The following is a 24,096-nucleotide window of genomic DNA, read 5'->3' as shown; positions in this document are numbered from 1 at the left end:
GTGATATATTTTTCACCAAAGGTGAAAAAGTAAGAGACTGGATGTAGTTCCTGACCGGTTTCGACTTTATTTCTAAGCCACTGACGAGGGACTGACACAAAGTGGGATTTCTCTCTTTAAAAAAAATAACGTTTATAGTTGAAGGTGTACATAGCTGTTGTTTTATAGATGCAGAACTTCGTTCAAACAATTCATGCACATATCGATTAAGTATCAAAATATCACTGTTAAATCGATCTGTAGTTTTCTTTTCTACATATTCCAGTTATGCAAGAAGCGTTAATAACAGTAACAACTGAATGAAAAATATGATTTCTGATTTAACAGCCTCAGTCAAAATCAATATAGTGTTCTACCTCCAAAAACATTCTTATCTCGCTCAAAACCGATTCGGAAAATATAACAGAGCTGAAATATTACTGAAGCACTGGCAGTTCAATTTTTCTATCTTTCACATTTTTCCATCACGGAAAACCTTCCATTTCCCTGGTTCCGGGGAGGAGAGAGAGAGAGAGAGAGAGAGAGAGAGAGAGAGAGAGAGAGAGAGAGAGGACAAAATTCTCGTCTGCTGTTCTTTCCGTCATAATGCTTTATCGTTTTCTTTTGCTGTAAGACAACTACAAAAGTGTTGTCTTCCTGAGTTGTCTTACAGTGATGAATAAGATCTTCCCTTTCTTTCGCTGTATTGGGACTTTATTTTGGGTGTTTTTAGTTTTCTGTAAAAAAGAACTATTATGGAGATGGCTTTGTCTGTCCGTCCGCACTTTTTCTGTCCGCCCTCAGATCTTGAAGACTACTGAGGCTAGAGGGCTGCAAATTGGTATGTTGACAGTCTACCCTCCAATCCTCAAACATACCAAATTGCAGCCCTCTAGCCTCAGTAGCTTTGATTTTATTTAAGGTTAAATTTAGCCATGATCGTGCGTCTGGCACCGCTATAGGTGCCAACAACACATGCCACCATCGGACCGTGGCTGAAAGTTTCCTGGGCCGCGGCTGAGAGTTTTATGGGCCGTGGCTGAGAGTTTCACACAACATTATACGCTGTACAGAAAACTCGACTGGGCCGAAGAAACTTCGGCGCATTTTTTTACTTGTTTGATCATTAAGTTTCGTCTCAGTTTGTATATCATACTAACTGAAAGGAATCTATTTTTGTACCAGTGAAGCGGTAGCGATGAATCCTTCAACTCTTATTGCCATACAAAGCAAATTCTCACATGATTTTCAAGTCATTTTATTGCCTACTAGAGCTATCGTTCTGTTATACTGTTATGCTTGCAATGTTTTCTTTCCTGCCAAAATAAAGCAGATGAAATTCACATAATAATAAGAATGGAAACAAAAGTAAAACGCCACAAAAATATTCATTAGAACTGTCTCTTTCTATTGTTGCAAGACAAGGGGAAATTCCTTCTCTTATATTGGAATTCGAAAACAATGAAACCATTGCAATCCCTAATCACTCTTGATGTAATTAGTCAGCAAGACTAAGAATGGAATGAAGAATAAGTCTGTATTTGAAGAATGTAATTCGTCTGGAATGACGAGAGCAAAGGTTTTACCTCCATTAAATGCACTATGGGATTTGTTGTAAGGTATCTCCTCGGTTGGTAGAACCGAGTCCAAGTGTCCTCATCAGGCTTTTCATGCCCGTAGTGACGTAAAGCCGTCTTAATCTAAACCAGTCAACAAATCTTCGTTATGACATATACATGTGTGTATATTATAATATATACATTATAATATACACACATAAATAAATATTCTTTTCATATATACAAATGTACAATATATATATATATATATATATATATATATATATATATATATATATATATATATATATATATATATATATATATATATATATATATATATATATATATATATATATATATATATATATATATATATATATATATATATATATATATATGCAACTCATTCTCAGGCGCAAGTCACTTCTAAAGACGCGATAACCAATGACTTCACCCACCCTCACCCCATTCCTTCGTGTCCGGGGTACTGTTGCGTACAGCAGTCTCTCCCCCGACCTCTGGCCGAGTCCATCACAATCTGTTCAGCTTTTAAGGAGCGAACAGCTTAGCGGCGCCTCCATTCAGCTGGGGACAGGTATCACACCGCCATCACAATAAGGTAATAATTTTATTATTATCATTATTTATGCGCTCGATATTTTCATATATGTTTTTCATTTCAGGGAAGCCAATAGCGTCATTACCTTTCGAAATCAGTGAATTCAGTAACGAAGTTGAAAGATGTATATTATTCTTTATTTTCTTTTTATCTCATAAAATCTACAGCTGGAAATATTTATTATGGAGAGAGTTAACGGACTATAAGCCCCATGAGAGAGAGAGAGAGAGAGAGAGAGAGAGAGAGAGAGAGAGAGAGAGAGAGAGAGTTATAAGAAAAGGTGATGTACAAATAAATATCAGGGAAAAGAAAATAAACCCAATAACCTGAATGAGAGAGAGAGAGAGAGAGAGAGAGAGAGAGAGAAAGTTGTAAGAAAAGGTGATAAATATAAATAAATATGAGGGAATAGGAAATGAACCCGACAACCTGAATTCATGAGAGAGAGAGAGACCTTACCTTACCTTACAGACCTTACAATTCGTTCGGGTTGCCCCAGGTCCCTCAGTGTGAGGCACCTTTGATGTCTACCAGAGAGTTGCTAACGCATCTTCCGGTATATTTTGCATCTTCCAGTCTTGGATGGTCTGGGATGCATCTTAGATATCTGTCGAGCTTATTCTTAAACACATCTACGCTCACTCCTGTTATGTTCCTCAGATGAGCTGGTAGCGCATTGAATAGACGCTGCATTATCGATGCTGGTGCGTGGTGGATTAATGTCCTGTGTGCTTTCCTTAATTTTCCTAGTATAGATTTTGGCACTATTAATCTACCTCTGCTTGCTCTTTTGATAATTTTAGTTCCATGATGTTTTCGGTAATTCCTTCTATCTGTTTCCATGCTTGAATTACCATGTAGCGTTCTCTTCTCCTTTCAAGACTATATAAATTTAAGAACTGTAGTCTTTCCCAGTAGTCAAGGTCCTTAACTTCTTCTATTCTAGCTGTAAATGACCTTTGTACACTCTATTTGTGCAATATCCTTTTGGTAGTGTGGGTACCATATTATATTGCAATATTCAAGTGGACTACGTACGTACGTTTTATAAAGCATAATCATGTGTTCAGCTTTTCTTGTTTTGAAGTGCCGGAACAACATTCCCATTTTTGCTTTGCATTTTGCCAATAGAATTGCTATTTGATCATTGCATAACATATTCCTATTCAACATCACACCAAGGTCTTTAACTGCTTCCTTGTTTGTGATTGTCTCATTATTAGGTCCTTTATATGCATATAGCATTCCTACTTTATCACCATAGTTCATTGATTCAAATTTATCAGAGTTAAATACCATCCTCTTTATCTCTGCCCATTTAAATATTTTGTTTAGGTCTCTTTGTAGCGAGTTCCTATCTTCATCACAAGCAATTTCTCTACTTATTCTTGTGTCATCTGCGAAACTTCTTACTACTGAGTCCTTAGCATTACTGTCTATGTCTGCAATTATAATCACAAACAGCAATGCAGCTAACACCGTACCCTGTGGTACACCGGATATTACCGTAGCTTCATCCGATTTCTCATCGTTTGCAATCACTATCTGTTTTCTATTTTGCAAAAATTCTTTTATCCATCTTCCTACTTTGTCAACAATGTTATGTTTTCTAATTTTTTTTGCTAATATATTATGATCTACCTTGTCAAAAGCTTTTGCAAAGTCTAGGTAAACCACATCTGTATCTTTTCATTTATCATATTTTTATATATGCTTTCATGGTGGACTAACAGTTGGGTTTGTGTACTTTTTCCGGGTACAAAACCATGTTGTCCTATATTGAACAATCTATTTTTCATTAAATGTTTCATTATATTTTTTTCATTACCCTTTCATATACTTTCATAATATGAGATGTCAGACTCACAGGCCTATAATTACTTGCCTCTAGTCTTGAACCACTTTTGAAAGTAGGAGTAATATATGCTAATTTATGCTCATCATAAATCTTGCCTGTATCTATACTTTGTCTTAATAGTATTGCTAGCGGCTTTGCGATTGAATGAACCACTTTCTTTAACAATATGGCAGGTACTCCATCTGGTCCTGCTGCTGATCCATTTTTAATTTCATTAATAGCCTGCACAATATCGGCTTCTGTAATATCTATATCTGATAAGTATTCAGTATTTTCATCTCTTATTTCTGTATCATTATCTTCATTGTCAATTCTAGGTGTAAATTCACTCTTATATCTTTCTGCTAATATGTTACATATTTCCTTTTTCATTCGTTAATCGCCCTTCAATTCTTAGAGGGCCTATTTCTACTCTTATTTTATTCATCTTTTTGCATATGAATAAAAAATTTTAGGGTTTTGCTTGATATTTTGTAGTGTCATTTCTTCTAGGTTCCATTTTTCATTTTCTTTTGATTGTATAATCTTTTGTTCTGCATTTTCTATCTTACTTTTTAGTTCCATCACTTTCCATGCATTCTTTTCTTTTGCAAGAGCTTTTTCCACTTTCTAATTTTCTGAAACAAGATCCTTCTGTCTCTTGGAATTCGTGACTGATGCTTACTTTTTTTCTTCGGTATATATTTTTCCACTATTTCCTCTAATATTTTATATAATATATCGGTATTTACCTGTATATCATCACTTACAAATATGTTTTCCCATTCTTTGTTTAATTCTTCATTTATTTTTGACCAATTTATATTCTTACTATAGAAATTGTATTTTCCATATCCTTCCCATTTTTTCGTCTCTTGCTTTTCTTTGTTTTCGTATGTTCTGGAACGGACTGTTAGTTCTATGACATTATGGTCCGAAATACTCGTGTTATATACTATTATTTCTTTAACATAGTTCACCTCATTCACAAATACTAGGTCTAAAATATTATCCTTTCTTGTTGGTAGGTGATTTATTTGCTGAATGTTATGTTCTAGTAGCATATCTAATAGCTTTTCAAATTGCCTCTTATCTTCTGCACTACTATTGCTCTCTTTTTATATGTATAAATACAACCACAGTCTCTATTCGTTCTTTCCATTCTACAAAAGGAAAGTTAAAGTCTCCAGTTAGGAGTATAGTCCAGTCCTTGTGATTTCTACATATTTCATCCAATTTTTCAATTATTATGTCAAACTCTTTAGTATTAGGGGGTCTATATATTACAATGTTCACTAATTTTTCAGATTCAAATTCTACCGAGAGAGAGAGAGAGAGAGAGAGAGAGAGAGAGAGAGAGAGAGAGAGAGAGAGAGAGAGAGAGAGAGAGAGAGAGAGAAGGAAGGTGATAAATCAATAAATATGAGGGAATTGGAAATAAAACATATGACCTGAATTCAGGAAACGTCAGCAGAGAGCAGGAACGAATTAGCCCCTCACTGAAGCATTTAGAGAATAGCAGACTTCACAACAGCACCAGGTAAACTCTTCCACAGTTCAGGTGCATCCAAAACAAAACCCCTAGGAAATTGAGAAGCATCAAATCTGACACTACAAAGCAACACACTATCTGCAATAAAAGTCACGTACATACTTTTGTGATATCTTTGTATATATATATATATATATATATATATATATATATATATATATATATATATATATATATATATATATATATATATATAAGTTGAAACACAGTACTGTTAATTTCCGGAAGAACCATTGCATTAAATACTCGCTATTCAGGTCAACCTTGGTTTTAGTGTTTTGCAAAAAAAAATATTGTTCCGGCTTTGTCTGTCCGTCCGCACTTTATTCTGTCCACTTTTTCTGTCCGCCCTCAGCTCTTAAAATCTACTGAGGAGGCTAGAGGGCTGCAAATTGGTATGTTGATCATCTACCCTCCAATTATCAGAGATACCAAATTGCAGCCCTCTAGCCTCAGCAGTTTTTATTTTATTTAAGGATGAAATTAGCCATAATCGTGCTTCTGGTAAAGATATAGGGCAGGCCACCACCGGGCCATAGTTAAAGTTTCATGGTCCGCGGCTCATACGGCATTATACCGAGACCACCCAAAGATAGATCTATTTTAGGTGGCCTTGATTATACGCTGTGCAGAAAACTCGGTTGCTCCGAAGAAACATCGGCGTACTTTTTTACTTGTTTGATATTTTATCTGTATTAATTCTGATCACTAATTAGGCAAATTCCATATAAACTTCTACCTGTATTTTTGTACCAACACAAATTGCCACATAGAATTTTTAATTATAATCTATTCCTTCCGTCAAAGAAAAGTTCATATCAACTCTCGTTGAAACCTGTGCATTAATCCACCGAAAGATCATATCACAAAACTAAATCTGTATCTAAGGGTTTAACTTGGGACAAATTAACCAGAAAGCAATTGCAAGCAGAGGTCTAAGTCTAGGTATTTCATGATAAGCAGCCAACCTTGAACTGATAACAATTATGATACTGGTTTATCATCGTCATGCTGACCGAGTGCCTGCATTTCGGGGATGCTTGAATGTCTAACTGATTATTATTATTATTATTATTATTATTATTATTATTATTATTATTATTATTGGTGGTGTTGCAGGTGATAGCTGCATCAGCGGCATTCAGTTAGTATTGAGTTTTCTCTATTTTTCTAAGAATTGATTTTTCTAGGTTACTGCATTCTGCCAGCAACACGCCTGTATAGAAAACTCTATGCAAACTGTCACTTTTAACACCACTTGTATAAAAGAGGGCTTATTACCTACTTATACTATTATTATGATTATATGTATGTATGTATATATATATATATATATATATATATATATATATATATATATATATATATATATATATATCATATATATATATATTATATGAAGTATTTGGTGGCTGGGTAAGATTAAGCCGGCCTTATGTCAGCACGGGAATGAGAGGCTTTATTTGGCCCAGTGAACTCAGTTCTACCAACAGAGAAGATGCATTACAACCACCCACATAAGTGCACTTAAAACAGATAAAAAGATTTATAATATATTTAGTTCTTTGCCTTTGCTTTCGTCTTTGCGGATGAATTAGTCTCTTCGAATACAGACTTATTCTTCATTCCATTCTCAGTCTCGCTCGCTAATTACATCGAGAGGATGAAGGAAGTGGAGTGGTTTCATTGTTCTCCAATTCCAACAAAAGAGAAGGAATTTCGCCCCTTGTCTCGCAACAAAAGAAGGACAGTTCTAATGAATATTTTTGTGGCGATTGCTTTTGTTTCCAGCCTCGTCATTAATTAAAAAATACTCTCAGTAGCACGAGTCTTGAAATGGAGAAACAAATCCACAGTTATGCATGGGGAATATATCTTATAATATATTTGATGATAAATCTCTACAGAGTGCTCTTTTTTGAGGGAGTCTGATAGATCCCCTTTTCATTCTCCCCTTTTCAATCTCTTTTGAAAATAAAAATCAGAGAGCCAATCAGATTCTCCTTTTCAATTTCTTTTGAAAGGAATCTGGTAGATTTCGGAATCTGTTTCAATCTCTTTTGAAAAAATAAATCCATTCAGAGAGCTTTCGGGAATCTGGTAGATTCCCCGTTTCATTCTCTTTTGAAAATAGATCTCTACAGAGAGCTTTCGAGAATCTGATAGATTCGCCGTTTCAATCTCTTTTGAAAATAAATCTGACAGATTCCTCGTTTTAATCTCTTTTGAAAATAGATCTATTTAAAGAGCTTTCGGGAATCTGATAGATTCCCCGTTTTAATCTCTTTTGAATATAAATCTATTCAGAGAGCTCTCGGGAATCTGATAGATTCCTCGTTTCATTCTCTTCTAAAAATAAATCTATTTACAGAGCTTTCGGTAATCTGTTTGATTCCCATTCCTTGAAAAGGGTAATCGAGCAGATTCTCGAAAGCTCTCTGCAGAGATTAATTTTAAATATATTTGTACCTCATAACTAGGGATTTGTTTCTCCTACTTGTCATTGTTATGACAAATTTCATCTCATTTATTGCCACTGGAATAATGTAAGGTTATCATTTCACGACGTGAAAAGAAACCATTGCATTTATTACAGTGTAAAATATTCACAATCTATGAATATTTCTTATATATTTTCCTTATATAAAGGACTTCTCCACTTCAGTAACGATAAACAGTAAAATAAAAATTCTTTTTTAACGTCATAGTCATAGTTAATATACTGCTCTATTTCCAAAACAGATTCTTATCTTGCTCAAAACCGATTCGGAAAATATAAGAGAGCTGGAACATTGACCAAGCATTGGCAGTTCAATTTTTCTATCTTTCACATTTTTCTTTCGTGGGAGAGCCTCCATTTTCCTGGTCCTGAGAGAGAGAGAGAGAGAGAGAGAGAGAGAGAGAGAGAGAGAGAGAGAGAGAGAGAGAGTTTGCTGCATTATGTTGCTCGTTGTTGCCTTACCAATCTCATCTACGCTGCTGTCCTACAGTGCTCTGTATTTCCACACTTACTACATCTCATTTCTTGACAGATCTTGTACCCGAGCCCACCGAGAGTTGAGGCACTATGTTGCTCGTTGTTGCCTTGGTGCTTTTGGCCACGATACTCTACTACAATGTCAGGAAGCCAGCGGGATTTCCACCAGGTGAGTCGAGTTTATTAAAGGGGTTTAGTTCCCTTCAAGAATTCTCGAAAATCTTAAGGATTTCGTGACTTCGTTTTGAGATTTCTCTCTAGAATTATTATCTCGGGTTTTCTTTTTCCCTCTCTTTATTGTTGTTATTCATTTTATTCATTATATTTCATCTAAGCTATATTATAAATAGTTTAGTCGCAACAGAAATCCACACAGAATAGAACAGAATGGAATACAGAATTTGGCCAGAGGTCATTCAGCGCTGAAACGGAAATTGACAGCAAAGTGGTTTGAAAGGAGGAAAATCTCGCAGTTGTACTATGAATCAGTTGTTAGGAGAGGATAGAAAGTAAGATGGGAGAGAGAGAATATAAACGAGGGTACAGTAAAAAGGAATGAAAGGAGTTACAGCTAGGGGCCGAAGGGAAGCTGCAAAGAACCTTAGGTAATGCCTACGGTGCACCGCATGAGGTGCACTTTGATATCCACATAATAGAAAAAGAAAAATTGCGAAAATTAGCTGGCCTCCCATAATTCACCCTTTGATTTCCTCTAAATCCTACCTTTGCCTCTCTAAATCTCACTTTGATTTCCACTAAATCCCATCTTAGCCTCTCTAAATCTCCCCTTGATTTCCCTTAATTCCAGCTTAGCCTCTCTAAATCTCCCCTTGATTTCCCCTAAATCCCACCTTAGCTTCTCTAAATCTCCCCTTGATTTCCATTACATCCAACCTTAGTCTCTCTAAATCTCAGTTTGATTTCCCTTAAATCCCACCTTCCTTAGCCTCTCTAAATCTCCCCTTGATTTCCCCTAAATACCACCCTAGCTTCTCTAAATCTCCCCTTGATTCCCCTTAAATCCCACCTTACCCTCTCTAAATCTCACTTTGATTTCCCTTAAATCCCACCTTGGCCTCACTAAATCTCCCCTTGATTTCTCCCCTCTCACTTTGATTTTCCTTAAATCCCACCTTAGCCTCTCTAAATCTTCCCTTGATTTCCATTAAATCCCACCTTAGCCTCTCTAAATCTCCCCTTGATTTCCCCTAAATCCCAACTTAGCTTCTCTAAATCTCCCCCTTGATTTCCATTAAATCCCACCTTAGCTTCTCTATATCTCCCCTTGATTTCCCTTAAATCCCACCTTAGCCTCTCTAAATCTCAGTTTGATTTCCCTTAAATCCCACCTTAGCCTCTCTAAATCTCCCCCTGATTTCCCCTAAATCCCACCTTAGCTTCTCTAAATCTCCCCCTTCATTTCCATTTAATCCCACCTTTGCTCCTCTAAATTTCCCCTTGATTTCCACTAAATCCCACCTTAGCCCCTCAAAATCTCCCCTTGATTTCCCTTAAATCTCAACTTGATTTCAGGACCGCCTCGGTACCCGTTCATCGGCTACCCTTTCCTCGAAAAGCATCTGGTCCACAAGCACATGTGGCGCCTCTCTGATACCTACGGACCGGTCGTCGGCATTTACTTCGGTCCGCGACGGACCGTTATCGTCAACGGATGGGAGGCCGTTAAAGAGGCCCTGGCCAACGAAGACCTCAACGGACGTCCGGACAATCCCTTCATCAGATATCGAGACGGCGGGCTGATCAAAGGTATGTTTAGTTGGAGGAGTACCTCTAGGCGGGTCCCGAGTACCTCAGACGAGGAGGAATTACTCCCGTGCAAATGCAGAGGAGTTTTGTTGTAATTAAACCAGTTCTTCAACCAATATGTTTGTTGTATATTGGCTCCATGATCCGTATTAATAACGCAGCTTAACAGCATTTAACAGCATTCCACAACTTTAAACATTTTTGTGGAAGAGCACCCGAAGGGATTTTGGAAAACTGAGATAAAATCAATACTGCCATTTAAGAATTCATCCGTCAACTACGCGGGCAAAAGAATGATTACCTCCCTTGCAAATTCTAAATTCCCAAACAAATTCCAGGCGTCATGTTCACCGAGGGAGAACTTTGGAAGGAGCAGCGCAGGTTCTCCCTCCATAATTTCCGCAATTTGGGATTCGGGAAGCGCTCCCACGAGGCCGTCATGCACGACGAAGTCCTGGAGCTCATCAAAGAAATCGAAGGAACGGACGAAGGAGTCGAATTACAGGTGAGTTTTAAGATCCTTCAGGTGATTCTCTGCCAGATCCTCTGGGGTTTCATTACAGAAATTCGCTCCGGACCGATTGCTCTTTTCCGAGAGGGACTTGGTGCTTCTAAGGTTCGGGAGATTCTCCTTCCAGGAACTTTGAGAAAGGGGAATGTTTCCTCATGCAGAATCAAAGACTGAATGAGAGGGGAAGGTTTGCTTGTACAAAGACCGAGCCTGACGGAACTGGCAGCGAACGTCAGGAGTTTGTTGCAAGTAGCAAAATCAAAGGACTTCAAAATGGTTAGATGTCATTGAAGATATCTGTCAAAGTTTGACGTAATCAATTTGTACAACTATAGATTAATTTTCAAACACTCAGTCAGTTGGCTGATCGAGCTAGCCTCGTTGTGACCTATTGCCGCTCCCACCTGACGCCCAAAATTTGTTGTTAGTGTCAGTAATGATTATTGGACCCTGTGTGCCTAAGGCACCTGACATTGATCATTATAAAGTCACCTTTCCAAGTTTGTTAAAAAATTTACAGCGGAGAGCAATTAGTCACAAGGGGTCCAAGAGCCTCTTGGAATGAGGAAGAATGAGGAAAGTATTTCTGACGAGCTTTTTTTTTTTATCTCAGGTGAAGCTGGGGGTGTCTGCGACCAACATCCTTTGGGCACTCATGGGAGGAACCAGGTTCCACAGGAATGATCAGAAGCTGATCGATTTGTTCGAGAGCCTGAACAAGAGTTTCAGGGCAGGAGAGGTAGGTTGCTGCTAATATCACTTACTAATACTGCTGCTACTATTAATACTGGTTCTATTATAAATGCTTCCGTTATTACCCCTTCTGTGAATCATCAAGAATCAAAATGACGAGATGGAAATGGCTCACAATTAAATCACGTCAACATAAGGACAGGAATGAGAAGAAAAACGTGGATAAATACCTCTTATTAGTCTGCCTGTTCTGCCAACAGGTGTCTGGATCCATCGTGGACATAATACCTCCAATACGTCACTTCTTGCCAAAGGACGCCAAATTTAGCATTGTCATGGATGGCATGAACAAGGCGACAGCTTTCATTCAGGTGAGTCAGAATCAGAGTCCGTAGTCAAGATATCATTTCTATATCTTCGGATATTTTTATGCGAGTTGCGTCGGAATGATAAATGAATTTCGGACAGCTGCTTTATAATTTACCTGCTGAAACGAAGATTATTATTAATATTATTATTATTCGTGTCTGTTGGTTTATGGAGTTAGTCGCTTCATTTTCACTGACTATCCGGCCGTGACGTCATCGGAAAGGCGGCTCCTGATTGGCTGTCTTCTCCTCGATCTAAGCCTCCTGCTGATCGGCGATGGTGCAATTTCTCGAGGAAGGCGGGTTAACCGACCGTTCCCGAGGTGAAGGACGGCGCCTCTGCCTTCCCCAGGTGTTGGAAGGGCGTCCTCGGGGCGAGGGTTAAAGTCGTCCTCGACGTCGGGACGTCTTTGAGTCGTAGGTGGGTGCGAGGGGCGATCTTGCAGGTCGTCCTCGGTGAGATCTGAGGCGATCACCCACCGTGCTCTGTAGGTCGTCCTCAAGGGGCATAGGTTGGGATGCGGGTCTTGCCTGGATGAATAGGGATGTTGCAAGACAGGATTTCAAGATGGAGGGAGGGGGGTGTCAGGTGCGAGCGGGAACCCAAGCATCCCTCCAGATTCTTTTTTGATTGTCCAACTCCTTGAACACTGCCTTGCTGCAGTCTTTCTTCATTCATTTAGAAACCTTTCAGGCCACACGCAGAAGTCTTTACAGACGTGCTGCTTGACTTGTCTGGTTAATAATAATTAAATATATAAATATATATATATATATATATATATATATATATATATATATATATATATATATATATATATATATAATAATAATAATCTTCGTTTCAGCAGGTAAATTATAAAGCAGCTGTCCGAAGTTCATTTATTATTCCGGCGCTTCGGCAGTCCCTTGCTACCAATCGAAGGAAGTGAATGGCATCAGGGGCATAAGCAGGGAATAATTACCCCCTAAAACGGGTTTGCAAAAGAAGGGCCTGATTTTTGACTGACCAGTCATATCAAAGGAGCTCTCCTATTGGCTGCGAGTCTGGCTGACCTATAAGGACGTTGATTGGTTGGGGTCGGGGGCTGTGCTTGTCTCAGAGGCGCACCTTGCTGTTCTGCGGTGGAAACCTACACTAAATATTACTCAGGAAACCATCCTCCTGCCGACCACCGTCAGGAGAACAACGAGGTGAGCCCCTGAGCCAATGGTATGGTCACCCCTCTCTTCGAGGCACGAGCAGAGACCCCAATCAGCACCTGCGTCGGTTAGCCAGAGTTACGGCCGGTAGGAGAGCTCCCGGAATATGAATGACCAATCAAGAATCGTTCCCCTTGTTTTGTAAATAATAATAATAATAATAATAATAATAATAATAATAATAATATAATAATAATAATAATAATAATAATAACGTATCTTCCTCGCAGGAAGCAGTGGTAGAGCACAAAGCAACGCTGGACACAAGCAGCCCGAGAGATTTCATCGACATCTTCTTGACTGAGATGCAGAAGCAAAAGAGCAATAATGAAACGACATTCAATGGTGAGTCAGTCCCCGAGTTTTGACTCGAAAATGACTTTCTGAAACAAAACTGACCCCATGTTTCTACTCCACCTCTAAACCACATCAATATTGCTCACGGCCCAACAGAGCAACAACTTGTGGCGCTGTGTTCCGACATCTTCATGGCGGGGTCAGAGACCGGTTCATCTTCAGTGTCCTTCGCGATACTGTTTTGCGCTCTCTATCCAGAAGTCATGAACAAGATCCACGAAGAGCTGGACTCAGTCGTGGGTCGAGACCGCCTTCCTTCGCTGGATGATCGTCCGAAGTGCGTTTCTTTCCTTCTAATTCAAAGCTCCGGAGTTTTCCTACTGTCTCTGCATTTCATGATTCTTTATAAATCTTGATTGATCGATTGTTTAAGTTATCTTGCGTGACAGGTACTTTTTTTTCTGTTGCTTCCTTATTCCTTTCGGCCCAGGTTGGAAAGCAGCACGTGAAAAATGATGTATTATAAAGTATTAAATATAATTCTAGCTGTTTCTGGCAAACAAGTATTCTATAATTTTCAATAGATATTTCACTTCAAGGAGATAATCATTTGTTTTGCATATTTCCTGGTCATAATACCTTTTATTAATGTCTAATACTTTGAAAGGTCTCCACTAATACCACAATACAGCTATTTTTATTATCTATCTATATATATATATATATATATATATATATATATATATATATATATATATATATATATATATATATAAATGGACGTATGTATATACTGTATGTATGTATGTATGTGTGTGTGTATGGTTCAGCATAACTCTGAAACGCATTGAGCAGTTGCAACCAGACTTGGTATACATATGACTTACTATCTAGAAATCAGCACTGTGGGGGTAAGACATCACTAGCACCAAAGGGGGCGGGGGCGGAAAGGGCTTCCCTGAAACGGGGCTGGGTATACTCGTAGACTTACTAACTTTACGAATTTATCATACCTTATTTTGGTATACATACGACTTACTATCTGGAAAAGAATACTGTGGGGGTAAGACATCAATGGCACCAAAGCGGGTGGGGGTTGGGAAAAGAGTGACAGCAAAAGAGAGAGAGAGAGAGAGAGAGAGAGAGAGAGAGAGAGAGAGAGAGAGAGAGAGAGAGAGAGAGAGAGAGAGAGAGAGTTTATCGGTTGTCATTCGGAGTTATCCTGGACAGCGCCGGGTTGGTCAGCTGGTATAAGGGGATAAGTGTACAAAATCTTCCACGAGATCAGAGCTTGATCATTTACTTTATGACCAACTACAGATGACCCTTTTTCGATATACCTTAAACTCTCCTGGCTAAGGATATATAACACGTATATGCTAACTGCCCCTACTGTAGGCTGGATTAATGATGTGCCATAATATAGTAACGCTTGTACCTAGTTTGAACTCAAGACGTTCAATGTAGGTGGAAATGTATCTTTATTGAGGAGGTTTGCGTGAGTCTTGTTTCATTGTTTTGTCCCATTTGTTTTTCTTTGTTATTCTTCTTATATAGTTTATTCTGTGCTTCTCCATTTCTTTTCTGTACTGGATCATTTTTTGGGCCTATAGAATCCTTAATAATAATAATAATAAGTAATATTCTTAGCAATCATTTCACCCACCTTCCCTAGGTTAGGCTAGGCTACATCAGGTACTGAGCTCTCGAGATTATCATGGCGCCAATAACAGCTATCTAAACTTTTCTCATGTCCGTAATATCCTTTCCATTTCAGGCTAGTCTATACCGAAGCTGTGTTAACTGAAATGTTTAGGTTACGTGGCGCTGCACCACTTACAGTTCCCCACTGCCCTGTAAGAGACACCAAGCTTCAGGTAATTCAGGATATTGAATACACTTTTTGGTTACAGCGGCAGTGCCCTGAAATTTAGACTGAATTGAATTCGGTTTCCTTATTTTAATATATTCGGAAAATCCCATATCAATTTGGTGATGGTGAAATGCGCTGGATTTTGAGATTATTGGTCATTTAATTTCTATTTTTTGTAATAGGTTTGGAAAAGGTAATATAATTCGTTCTAATGTTTAGCACACATTAATAAAATACTTAGAATAAATGAACCAAAATACAAGCTTTATGCTAATGAAGAGTGCAAATGATGCAAGCCTAATTCAATCCATCTATCCAGCTATGTTTTTGAAGGTCATTTATTAGCCTCTGTTTTGTTGCTCATCTGTCAATGTTTTTATTTTGCTCAATAACATCTCTGTCTCATCATCTCAGGGTTAATTTTGGAGGTCCTACTGCCGATGTTCTTTCAGTTCAGCAGATTTGTTTATTTGTTAGCAGTAGTTCATAATTTTTTTTTTCATTGATTGACTTCCATACTTTGAAGGGTTACAACATTCCTGCACGGACAATGGTGATAGTGAATCTGTACAGCATCCAGATGGACAAGAAATACTGGGGTGACCCAGAGAACTTCCGGCCCGAACGGTTCCTGAATCCGGACGGGTCCCTGAGGAAGGACGAACGCATGATTCCTTTCGGAAAAGGTGAGGAAAGTGTTCAGGAAGAGAAAGGTGAGGTCAGGTACCTGGAAACTCTGGGAGGGAAAGCTAGGGATGGGATCTGGAAAGGGAGGTTGCTGGAAGAGGTAATACGATTGCTGGGATATTTTAGAAGGGAGTGGTGAAGATGGGTTCTGAAAAGGGACACTACTGGAAAGAAATGGTAGGTAAGAGTAGGAGAATACACTGGAACTGAAAACTGAGGATGGGTTCTGGAATGGAAGGTTACTGAAAAGGAGAGGTGAAAGAAGTGTTCGGGAATATTCTGGAGGGAAATGGTGTAGATCGGTTCTAGAAAGGGAGGTGGCTGGAAGCTGTGGGAATGGTTTAAGTTCTGGAACATTCTGGAATGGAAAGTTGAATATAGGCTCTTGAAAGGGAAGGTTACTGGAAGGGGTAAAAATAATAAGCATACTGGGATATATAGAAATCCTTCAATTATAAATATTAATAGAGACAAGGACCCATCGGATAATGGTGAAATCTGCATAATGGCAGTGTTGCCAATATTTTCGTGAAGCCACGCATCATTGCCAACTATCGGAGGTCGGTTTTTTAAGTTTTATAAAATTTATACATATCATATATCTTTTGGGGCCTTTGTCTGGGTGTGTCGGATAATGTCAAGTGTTGGATAGAGACAATCCAGATAATTGTGGGGTTACTGTACTGAAAGGTTAGTGTGTTTCCATGATACTAGAAGAATGGGAGGTAATACTAGAAAAAATGGGTATGAGACACTAGTGGATATGTGAGCTAAGGGAATTGTTTTAGAGGGGACAACTGGGGTATTAACTGAATGGAATATGAGAGATGAGGGCCCTTAAAGAGAGAGAGAGAGAGAGAGAGAGAGAGAGAGAGAGAGAGAGAGAGAGAGAGAGAGAGAGAGAGAGAGAGAGAGCCTTCTGTCCACGTTATTCTGCTCGACTGAGACAGGTGTCTGCAGGATGAAGAGAGATAGAGAGAGAGAGAGAGTGAGGAGGAGATTATTCCTCCATATATCCTTGTACTTACTGTAATTCCCGCAGGGCGTCGGGTGTGTTTGGGAGAGTCCTTGGCCCGGATGTCGCTGTTCCTCCTCTTCACGGGCTTAATGCAGAAGTTTTTCTTCACAATCGACCCTTCTGTCCACTTCCCAGACACCGAGGGCAGAGGAGGACTCACTCTGGGTCCTCCAAGGTTTAAGGTCTTTGCCAAGAGCAGATTCTGAAGATGAAGACACTGGGATTTCCTCCTTCAATACTTCCCCTCTTCCAAGATTCTTTTCCAGGATTCTCTTCCAGAGTCTTTTCCAGGATTCCTGCCCCTATAGCTCTGTGTCTTCCGAGAAGCATGTATCAAATCCTTCGTAGGAATCATTTCTCCTTTTTTGTTGGTTAAAAATTTATGACATGGCGCCATAGTGACGTTAGGTTTTCCCCTTCAGACGGCCTCTAGTGGAACCATGAGACGCATGATGGTATTACCTTGTAGTATTTTTGTTGCCTACACAGAATTAATTGTTTTCGTTATATCTATGTGTTCATTAAGGTTTTTATACTCGTTGAACCCATGAGACAAATTCCTGTTGTATGATGAATTATTTGTTTATGAACAATGTATGATAAACTGTAATATTTAAGCACATGACACTTGTAACCTTCCAAGCTTGTTAATAAACTGAGAATCTGTAATTCCCATTTTGGTATAGCCTAGGAATGTAGATGTAAGGCTCGCAGCATTACACCCGGTGTAATTATAATAAAAACTTGTTGATACAGGAAGAATAGAGGCGGGATGCTTACCTCACATCTTTTGTAAATAAAATTAAAAATCGTTGAAGGTTTCTTTTATAGTTACTGTCTCTGAGGGTTATATATATACACATATATATATATATATATATATATATATATATATATATATATATATATATATATATATTATACATATATACACACGTGTGTGTGCGTGTTTGTGTGTGTACATTTATATATATATATATATATATATATATATATATATATATATATATATATATATATATATATGTATGTATATATATATGTATATAATTGTAATAGCCACAATGCCCTCTTAACTTTCTCGAATTCTTCGCGCTTTTTTGGATACGCTTGTTACTACAAAGCCTTAAGATCTCACATGATTTTCAAGTCGTTTGATTGCCTACTAGAGCTATCATTCTGTTATTCTGTTATTCTCGCCATGTTTCTTTCCTGCAAAAATAAATTAGATGAAATTCACATAATAATAAGAATGGAACCAAAAGCAAACGCTACAAAAATATTCATTAGATCTGTCTCTTTCTATCTTTGCAAGACAAGGGGAAATTCCGTCTCTTATATTGGAATTCGAAAACAATGAAACCATTGCAACCCCTAATTACTCTTGATGTAATTAGTCAGCGAGAATAAGAATGGAATGAAGAATGAGTCTGCATTTGAAGAATGTAATTCGTCTGGAATGACGAAAGCGAAGGCAAAAATCTTAAAAATTTTCATTATTCCTTTTACTTCCATTAAATGCACTATGGGATTTGTTGTTAATGTATCTCCTCGGTTGGTAGGTTGAGTCCAAATGTCCTCATCAGGCTTCTCATGCCCGTGGGGACGTAACGTCCCGTTGCTTAATCTAAACTAGTCAACAAATCTTAGTTATGATATATATATATAAATATATATAACTTATATATATATATAATATATAAATATCAACAAATATATATATGTGTGTGTGTGTGTGTGTGTGTATTATAATACATACATTTATAATATACACACATAAATATTCTTTTCATATATACATATGTATATATATATATATATATATATATATATATATATATATATATATATATATATATATATATATATATATATATATATATATATATATATATATATATATATATATATATATATATATATATATACGCGACTCATTCTCAGGCGCAAGTCAGTTCTAAATACGCGATAACCAATACCTTCCCCACCCTCACCCCATTCCTTCGTGCCCGGGGTATTGTTGCATACAGTAATCTCTCACCCGACCCCTGGCCGAGTCCATCACAATCTGTTCAGCTCTTACGGAGCGAACAGCTTAGCGGCGGCTCCATTCAGCTGGGGACAGTTATCACACCGCCATCATAATAAGGTAATAATAATTTTATTATCATTATTTATGCGCTCGATCTTTTTATATATTTTTCATCTGAGGGAAGCAAATGGCGTCATTACCTTTCGAAATCAGTGAACCCAGAAACGAAGTTGAAAAATATATATTATTCTTTATTTTCTTTCTCTTAAAATCTTCAGCTGGAAACCTTTATTATGGAGAGAGTTAACATACTCTAAGCCCATGAGAGAGAGAGAGAGAGAGAGAGAGAGAGAGAGAGAGAGAGAGAGAGAGAGAGAGAGAGAGAGAGAGTGTAAGAAAAGGTGATAAATATATAAATATGAGGGAATAGAAATGAAACCTGACAACCTGAATTCATGAGAGAGAGAGAGAGAGAGAGAGAGAGAGAGAGAGAGAGAGAGAGAGAGAGAGAGAGAGAGAGAGAGAGAGAAAGTTGTAAGAGGTTATGATAATAAATAAATATCAGGAATAAGAAATAAACCTGATAACCTGAATTCATGAGAGAGAGAGAGAGAGAGAGAGAGAGAGAGAGAGAGAGAGAGAGAGAGAGAGAGAGGTTTGAAAAAAGGTGATAGATACATAAACATGGGGGAATTGAAAATAGAACCGGTAACCTGAATTCAGGAGACGTCCGCAGAGTGCAGGAATGAATTAGCTCCTCACTCGAACATTTAGAGAATAGAAGACTTCACAAGAGCACCAGGTAAACTCTTTCACAGTTCAGGTGCATCCGAAACAAAACCCCTAGGAAACTGAGTAGGCATCAAACCTGACCCTAGAAAAAGACACATTATCTGTAAAAAATAAAATCACGTGCTTACTTTTGTGATATCTTTTATATATATATATATATATATATATATATATATATATATATATATATATACATATACATATACATATACATATATAAGTTGAAACACAGTGCTGTTAATTTCCGGAAGAACCGTTTCATTAAACACTCACTGTCCAGGTCAACCCTGATTTTAGTTTTCTGAAAAGAAAACTATTGGGCCGGCTTTGTCTGTCCATCCACACTTATTGTACAATGTCCGCACTTTTTCTGCCCGCCGTCAGTTCTTAAAAACTACTGAGGAGGCTAGAGGGCTGCAAATTGGTATGTTGATCATCCACCCTCCAATCATCAAACATACCAAATCGCAGCCCTCTAGCCTCAGCAGTTTTTATTTTATTTAAGGTTGAAATTAGCCATAATCGTGCTTCTGGCAACGATATAGGGCAGGCCACAACCAAACCGTAATTAAAGTTTCATGGGCCGCGGCTCATACAGCATTATTCCGAGACCACCGAAAGATAGATCTATTTTCGGTGGCCTTGATTATACGCTGTACAGAAAACTCGAGTGCTCCGAAGAAACTTCGGCGTACTTTTTACTTGTTTGATATTTTATCTGTATTAATTCTAATCACTAATTAGACAAATTCCATATAAACTTCTACCTGTATTTTTGTATCAACAAAAAATAATGCCAAATAATATGTTGGATTATAAGCTCTTCCTTCCGTCAAAGAAAAGTTCATATCAACTCTAACTGAAATCTGTGCATTAATCCACCGAAAGATCATATCACAAAACTAAATCTGTATCTAAGGCGATAACTTGGGACAAATTAACCAGAAAGCAATTGCAAGCAGAGGTCTAAGTCTAGGTATTTCATGATAAGCAGCCAACCTTGAACTGACAACAATTATGATAATGATTTATCATCGTCATGCGGACCGAGTGCCTGCATTTCGGGGATGCTTGAATGTCTAACTGATTATTATTATAAGTAGTTTTTAATAATGTATGTATTTTACTGATTGCATGAAGAATAGAATGAATTCCTTCTTATTACTTTGAGTGCAAAATTATTATTATTATTATTATTATTATTATTATTATTATTATTATTATTATTATTATTATTAATGGTGTAGAAGGTGATAGCTGCATCAGCGGCATTCAGTTTGTATTGAGTTTTCTCTATTTTTCTAATAACTGATTCTTTAGGTTACTGCATTCTGCCAGTAACACGCCTATATAGAAAACTCTATACAAACTATTATTATTATTATTATTATTATTATTATTATTATTATTATTATTATTATTATTATAGACTTCTGAAAAGTAAATAGTTTAAAAAGCAATCTGTATATCTACCTGCACACACAAACATATACATATACACACAAACATAAGTGATTAATGTCATCAAGAACTTCATCTTCTCATTTAAAAGTCACTGGCGTTTAAACATACGCACACACAAATATTCATAAAAATACATAAACACAAAAGCAAACATGTTCTTCAAATACAGAATTATTCTTCATTCCATTCTTAGTCTCACTGACTAATTGCATCAAGAGTAATTAGGAAATGCAATGGCTTCATTGCTGTCGAATTCTAACAAAAACAAGTAAAAAATGCGCCGAAGTTTCTTCGGCGCAATCGGGTTTTCTGTACAGCCGCTACAGCGTATAATCAAGGCCACCGAAAACAGATCTCTCTTTCGGTGGTCTCGGCACAATGCTGTATGAGCCGAAGCCCATGAAACTTTTAGCCACGACCTGGTGGTGGCCTATCTCATATAATTGCCAGAAGCCCGATCATGGCTAACTTTAACCTTAAGTCAAATAAAAGGTACTGAGGCTAGAGGACTGCAATTTGGTATGTTTGATGACTGGAGGGTGGATGATCAACATACCAGTTTGCAGCCCTCTAGCCTCAGTAGTTTTTAAGATCTGAGGGCGGACAGAAAAAGTGCGGACAAAATAAAGTGCGGACGGACAGACAAAGCCGGCATAATAGTTTTCTTGAACAGAAGAAAAAGACAACTATAATGAATATTATTTGACACTTGCTTTTGTTTCCACTCTTGTCAAAATTATGCTGAAATTCCGTCTCCTTCATTGTGGCAGGAAAGAAAATATTAGAAGCAATGAATATAACATAACGAAAGCTGTCGCAGTTATCAAAATGACTTGCAATCATATGAAAATCTGCTTTGTAATGCAGTGAAAGTTTAAGGATTCATTGCTATCGCTACAGTCATACAGAAATTGATTGTCATCATTCAGTGTGATATCCAGACTGTGACGAAACTTAAAGGTAAAAATAGAAGCCAGAAAAAAAAGTCTCGATACAGGGAAGATAAGAAAACATTTTCTCTTTATTACTGTAACAAAGTTCAGGAAGATAAATTTTTGTAATCGTCTTACAGCAAAAAAAAAAAACCAACAACCATTGTAATGGAAAGAGCACGGGACGAGAGTTTTGTTCTCTCTCTCTCTCTCTCTCTCTCTCTCTCACTCCGGAACCTGGAAAATGGAAGCTCTTCCATGATAGAAAATTGTGATAGATGGAAAAATTGAACTGCCAGTGCTTTGTTAATATATCAGCTCTTATATTCTCCGAATCGGCTGTGAGGAAGATAAGAATGTTTTTGGGAGATAGAACACTACATTAACCTTGACTGTGACTTCAAGATAAGAAATTTTAATTTCCAGTTAACCGTTGCTGCTATTAAAACTTTTCTTGTAATCCTGATCTGTATATCTTGATTATTTTTCTTTTGTATTTGGGGGTCTATCCAATGCCACGATTCCTTGTTTCTTCTATGTGCTTTATATCTTTTTTACATTTTAAATTCGACGAGAGAGAGAGAGAGAGAGAGAGAGAGAGAGAGAGAGAGAGAGAGAGAGAGAGAGAGAGAGAGAGCATTATGTTGCTCACTGTTGCCTCAGCACTCTCGCCTGTTGTACTGTACTACAATATCCTCATTCAAAGGCAATACTTATATCTCATCTCTTGACAGATCTTGTATCCGAGCTTTCCCGCGAGACTTGAGGCACCATGTTGCTCGTTGTTGCCTTGGTACTTCTGGTTACATTGCTATACTATAATAGCAGAAAGCCAGCGGGATTTCCACCAGGTGAGTCGGGTTCATTCAAGGGGTTTGTTTCCTTTCAGGAATTCTGGAAAACCTTCAGGATTTTGTGACTTCGTTTCGCTTTGCTCTTCTCTCCAGAATTATTTTCTGTGGGCTTCTTCTCCTTTTTAGTTTTCTGTATAAGAAAACTATTGTGCCGGCTTTGTCTGTCCGTCCGCAATTTTTTCTGTCCGCCCTCAGATCTTAAAAACTACTGAGGCTAGAGGGCTGCAAATTGGTATGTTGATCATCCACCCTCCAATCATCAAACATTTCAAATTGCAGCCCTCTAGCCTCAGTAGTTTTAATTTTATTTAAGGTTAAAGTTAGCCATAATCGTGCTTCTGGCAACGATATAGGATAGGCCACCACCGGGCAGTGGTTAAAGTTTGATTTCCTCTAAATCTCACCCCGATTTCCTCTACATTTCCCTTTGATTGGATCTAAATCTCAACATTATTTCCCCTAAATCTCCCTTTGATTGTCCCTAAATCTCACCATGATTTCCCTAAATCTCCCGTTGATTTCTCCTATATCTCATCCTGATTTCCCCTAAATCTCCCTTTGATTGTCTCTAAATCTCACCATGATTTCCTCTAAATTTCCCTTTGATTGGATCTATATCTCACCATGATTTCCCCTAAATCTCCCTTTGATTGTCCCTAAATCTCACCATGATTTCCCTTAAATCTCCCTTTGATTTCCTCTAAATCTCTCTTTGGCTGTCTCTAAATCTTACCCTGATTTCCTCTAAATATCCCTTTGATTGGATCTAAATCTCACCATAATTTCCCCTAAATCTCCCTTTGGTTGCGTCTAAATCTTACCCTTATTTCCTCTAAATCACCCTTTGAGTTCCACTCACTCTTACCCTTATTTCCCCTAAATCTCCCCTTGATTGTCCTTAAACCTCACCCTGATTTCCCTAAATCCCTCCCTGGGTGCCTCTAAATCTCCCTTTGATTGCCCCCAAATCTCCCTTTGATTCCCCTAAATCTCTCTTTGACTGCCCCTAAATCTCCCCCTGATTTTCCCCAATCCCCCTTTGATTTCCTCTAAATCTCCTTTTGACTGCCCTAAATCTC

At 37.8% G+C, this 24,096-nt stretch overlaps 2 protein-coding genes across 3 annotated transcripts in view; one reads left to right on the top strand and one right to left on the bottom strand.

Annotated features, from left to right (window-relative positions):
- The window catches only part of LOC136849927 (ketohexokinase-like), a 324,411-nt gene that overhangs the window by 78,861 nt on the left and 221,454 nt on the right, over positions 1 to 24,096 (bottom strand). The window lies entirely within an intron of this gene.
- The window catches only part of LOC136849446 (uncharacterized), a 56,858-nt gene continuing 34,795 nt past the window's right edge, over positions 2,034 to 24,096 (top strand). Inside the window, exons 1-12 of the mRNA XM_067122797.1 lie at positions 2,034 to 2,160; positions 8,582 to 8,695; positions 10,060 to 10,293; positions 10,632 to 10,798; positions 11,418 to 11,543; positions 11,758 to 11,868; positions 13,299 to 13,413; positions 13,522 to 13,702; positions 15,143 to 15,242; positions 15,765 to 15,924; positions 16,968 to 17,147; positions 22,931 to 23,014. Coding sequence (XP_066978898.1) covers positions 8,617 to 8,695; positions 10,060 to 10,293; positions 10,632 to 10,798; positions 11,418 to 11,543; positions 11,758 to 11,868; positions 13,299 to 13,413; positions 13,522 to 13,702; positions 15,143 to 15,242; positions 15,765 to 15,924; positions 16,968 to 17,147; positions 22,931 to 23,014 — 1,537 coding nt within the window. The 5' untranslated portion in view covers positions 2,034 to 2,160; positions 8,582 to 8,616. The remainder of the gene's footprint in view (positions 2,161 to 8,581; positions 8,696 to 10,059; positions 10,294 to 10,631; positions 10,799 to 11,417; positions 11,544 to 11,757; positions 11,869 to 13,298; positions 13,414 to 13,521; positions 13,703 to 15,142; positions 15,243 to 15,764; positions 15,925 to 16,967; positions 17,148 to 22,930; positions 23,015 to 24,096) is intronic.

The sequence above is a fragment of the Macrobrachium rosenbergii genome, chromosome 21 (genome assembly GCF_040412425.1).
Source record: "Macrobrachium rosenbergii isolate ZJJX-2024 chromosome 21, ASM4041242v1, whole genome shotgun sequence".
NCBI classification, from domain to species: domain Eukaryota; kingdom Metazoa; phylum Arthropoda; class Malacostraca; order Decapoda; family Palaemonidae; genus Macrobrachium; species Macrobrachium rosenbergii.
The sequence above is the reverse complement of the archived record's forward strand: the minus strand, read 5'-3'. Positions and strand labels throughout refer to the sequence as shown.